Raw genomic sequence first — 3,419 nt, 5'->3', positions numbered from 1 at the left:
TGTCTGTCTCACACCCACCTCCCCTCAGGCTAGAATTTTGGACAGCATTACTGGCCACCAGGGTGCCACCACTGCCCCAACTTTTGAATATTCAGACTTCAAGCTCCTGCCACCTATCTACCACAGAGAGTGAAGGTTTTGCTCTAGTAGCTCTGGCTATCACACAAACCCATCTACCACATCCAGTGCCTCCAGAAGGGAACTGCTGAAACATCCAGCTGCAGACACCTTATGAGCAGTGCTCCTCAATGCACTGTGGCAGGATGACACATTGAGGGACCTGAAGTTAAATTCTCCAAAGCCCAGATACTCTCCCCTCCCCAGTGAGTTCTAAGGCAGAAAAGGGTCAGTGAGCTGCACTGCATTTTAATTGCACCAATACAGTTAAATATTAAATGGACAAAGCAACTCTACATAGCAAATGGAGAACAAGCATTTAGTGAAGCTGTAAGACTTAGAGACTATTAAGGTCTAGCCCAGTTGTCTATACATGAATATCTCGGTTTAGTTTTTGGTGTTAAATTTTAACTGGAAAACAAGACTTAACATTTTCAGGTTCACAGAGAATGAGCAAGTTATTGAGAAACAATAACTGCCTCTCTCCTAAGCCAACACTGACTGGGGGGAGCCAGGGCAGGACAGGACACCCTAGGCTTTTTCATACCATCAACTAGCATGGTAAAGATGACAAACACTTTTCTGAATGGACTTGATTTTCCCCACATACACCCCAAAAGGGGCATTGCTGATTTCCTGCCAGGACAGTTGCTCACAAGGAGTTTTAACACTATCAGGTTAGACACTGATGAGCTGGGGAAAGAGTTCCTTGGCAAAGCTGTCCTCCCACGCATGGTCAGTGCCAAGCGGAGACGATGTATCACTGAAGGGCGACAGGGATCCTTCATACCCAGAGTCACTACAGCCATCCAACAGGTAGCTTGAGGCTTCAAGGCTATGACAAGAAGAAAGCAGATGAGAAAAGCCCAGTTCAGGCATGAAGCTGTCTACAGGTTCCTTCTTCACAGACACTGGGACTTCAGGGATGGCCTTGTCATCAGATGAAGAGAGATTTTCTTTCTCAATTTTCACTGGCGTATTGGTTTGGTTGGACACCTCAACAGGAATTTCCACTACCAGGGGTTTTGTATACACGTGATCAAACCTTATGAGTTCATTAATGGCTTCCAGCTTGGCTGATGGGGACCCCAAAGAGGGAGAGAGGGCGGGTGGTATGGAATTTGTTTCTCCAGAGATCTCTTCGCCCAGCTTTTCCAGGCACGTTGACTCTGAATCAGCATATCTGAGAAACAACTCTGGGTCCAGACTGTCCAGAAAGCCCAACAGGAGATCAGACTGCAAAATGAAAGACAGTTTTAGACAGTTTATTACTGTTACAGCCAAACACCAAATGTGGCATCTGTTAACCTCCATGTGGAAGTTAATATACACTGATGCAATCACAGTTGCTTTATCAAGAATACCATCAAGCACACAGTTAAGGCAGTTAACCATCTTGCAGAAATTCACAGAATAGGCCAGATTGGAAGACCACAGTAGGTCACATCTGGTCCAATTTCCCTGCTCAAGCAGAGTCATCTTAGAGCATGTGGCAGAGGATTGCACCAGATGGTTCTCAACTGTCTCCAGTGAGGGAGACTCCACACCCTTTTGGGCAATCTTTGCCAGGACACAGTCATTCTTTGCCCACAGCTTTTTCACTAAGGGTACTGGCAATCCTCAGGGAATTATACATGCATTTGAGATTTACAGCCACTATTAGAAGCTCCTTGAGATCTTGTACCCGTCGAGTACAAACACTATAGTGCCTGCTGGCTACACAGAGCACAGACCAAAACCTGGCTTAGGCAGACCTGCACACAACTAAAGCTGTGGAGACTGGGTTTTTCATGTGGGTGTTGTTGAATTCCTGTACTCACTGGACACAGCCTAACACAGCTGTTCTGATGCACTGGTATGGCATTCCAAGATTTGGAATTAATGGAAATCACCAAATGATTTAACATCAAAACATTACAACACTAGCCTTAAATCTACAGTAATTCTGAATTTCATGGACAATTTGTATAGGACTGGATGCTCACCTCAGAGTCTGAAGAGTCACTGCCATCAGAATCCATGTGGAAACTATCAGAAATGGTGACTGCTGGGCCTGCACCTGCTGCAGAGGAACACGTAGTCTGAGTGCTGCGGACTCAGCGGACCCGGTCACCAATCTGATCTCATCCACCTGGGATTCCTTCACAACCTGTACCAAGACAGAAACTCAGTCACTGCAAATGTTCTGGCAGGCAGTATGATCATGAAGATTGTAGTTTTTCTGCAAAAGCTTCCAACACAAAATTCTCTATTTGCTTGTTCTGTAGGAACCTAAAGGTAAGGTAATTTCCAAGTTAGCTGAAGGTTCCCTACACTTGTACATTTATTTTGTTTGACACTTTTAAATGAAAGCCTGACCCTCTCCACCACATCTGAGACACACCAATGTGATTGTAACAGTTTCTGCTTCACCTCTATAAGGTAGAAAACCAGAGAAAACTGTCTTACACCAGCCAGGAACTAGTCAACTTTCTACCTCCCACATTACCCATTTCGACTTGGCACCCGCTGAGTTTCAGGACAGCCTCCATATGGAGGACAAAGGTATTTCATGCATATCCCTGCTCACAGCCCCGAGGTTACCCCGGGAGCGGGGCAGCTCTGCCCAAGGCGGGGGCGGACACGCCAGCAGCGCGGCTCACCTGGAACTCATCACCCTCCTCCTCCGTCTTCAGAGCATCCAAACCCAGGCGGCAGCGGAGCTCCTGGTTCTCCCGCGCGAGGTTACACGTCCTTTCCCGCAAGAGCTGGTTTTCCCGCAGCAGCTTCTGGTTCTGCAAAGAGCCGTGAGGCAGGGAGGCCGCTCCCTTCCTCCCCCCACCTCCAGCCCCTTATCTCCCGCAGCCCCTTACCTCCTCCTCCAGCTCCACCACCTGCTGCTCCAGCTCTGTCATCCGCGCCTTCTTCCTGTCGCGGGCACTCTGGGCCGCCACACGGTTCTTCAGTTTCCTGCGGGGCAGAGCAGCCGTCAGCGGGAGATCTTGCACCCACCAAGTACAGCCGCAGCCCCGCCACCGCTCGTCCCCTCACCTGCGCAGCGCCTTCTCCTCCGGGCTCAGATGCGTGAGCCGCTGCCGCTTGCGGGCCGGCTGCGCGGTCTCCATCCCCTGGAGGCCGGCGTCGGCTCCTGCCGGCAGGACAACGGACAGATGCCGGGCAGCCGCGGTGCCGGCAGCCTCGGCCGCTTTGCTAGGGATGAGGAGCAACCGCGGGGCCGCGGCACCGGGCAGCGCTGCCATGGCGGTACGGCAGGACAGCGGATACACCGCACGCGTCACCAGCGCGGCCGACTGCGGCCCGTG

The 3,419-nt window shown here is 50.5% G+C and overlaps 1 protein-coding gene across 1 annotated transcript; it reads right to left on the bottom strand.

Annotated features, from left to right (window-relative positions):
• Window positions 1-346: 346 nt before the first annotated feature.
• XBP1 (X-box binding protein 1) lies at window positions 347-3,419 on the bottom strand. Its single transcript, XM_059863383.1, is given in 6 exon segments — window positions 347-1,353; window positions 2,103-2,210; window positions 2,213-2,266; window positions 2,760-2,891; window positions 2,970-3,066; window positions 3,148-3,419. Coding segments are annotated over 6 exon segments (1,158 nt in total). The 5' UTR covers window positions 3,357-3,419; the 3' UTR covers window positions 347-795.

Source organism: Haemorhous mexicanus, chromosome 19 (assembly GCF_027477595.1).
Source record: "Haemorhous mexicanus isolate bHaeMex1 chromosome 19, bHaeMex1.pri, whole genome shotgun sequence".
Taxonomy (NCBI): Eukaryota; Metazoa; Chordata; class Aves; order Passeriformes; family Fringillidae; genus Haemorhous; species Haemorhous mexicanus.
Note: the sequence above shows the minus strand (reverse complement) of the source record. Positions and strands in the feature narration are given on the sequence as shown.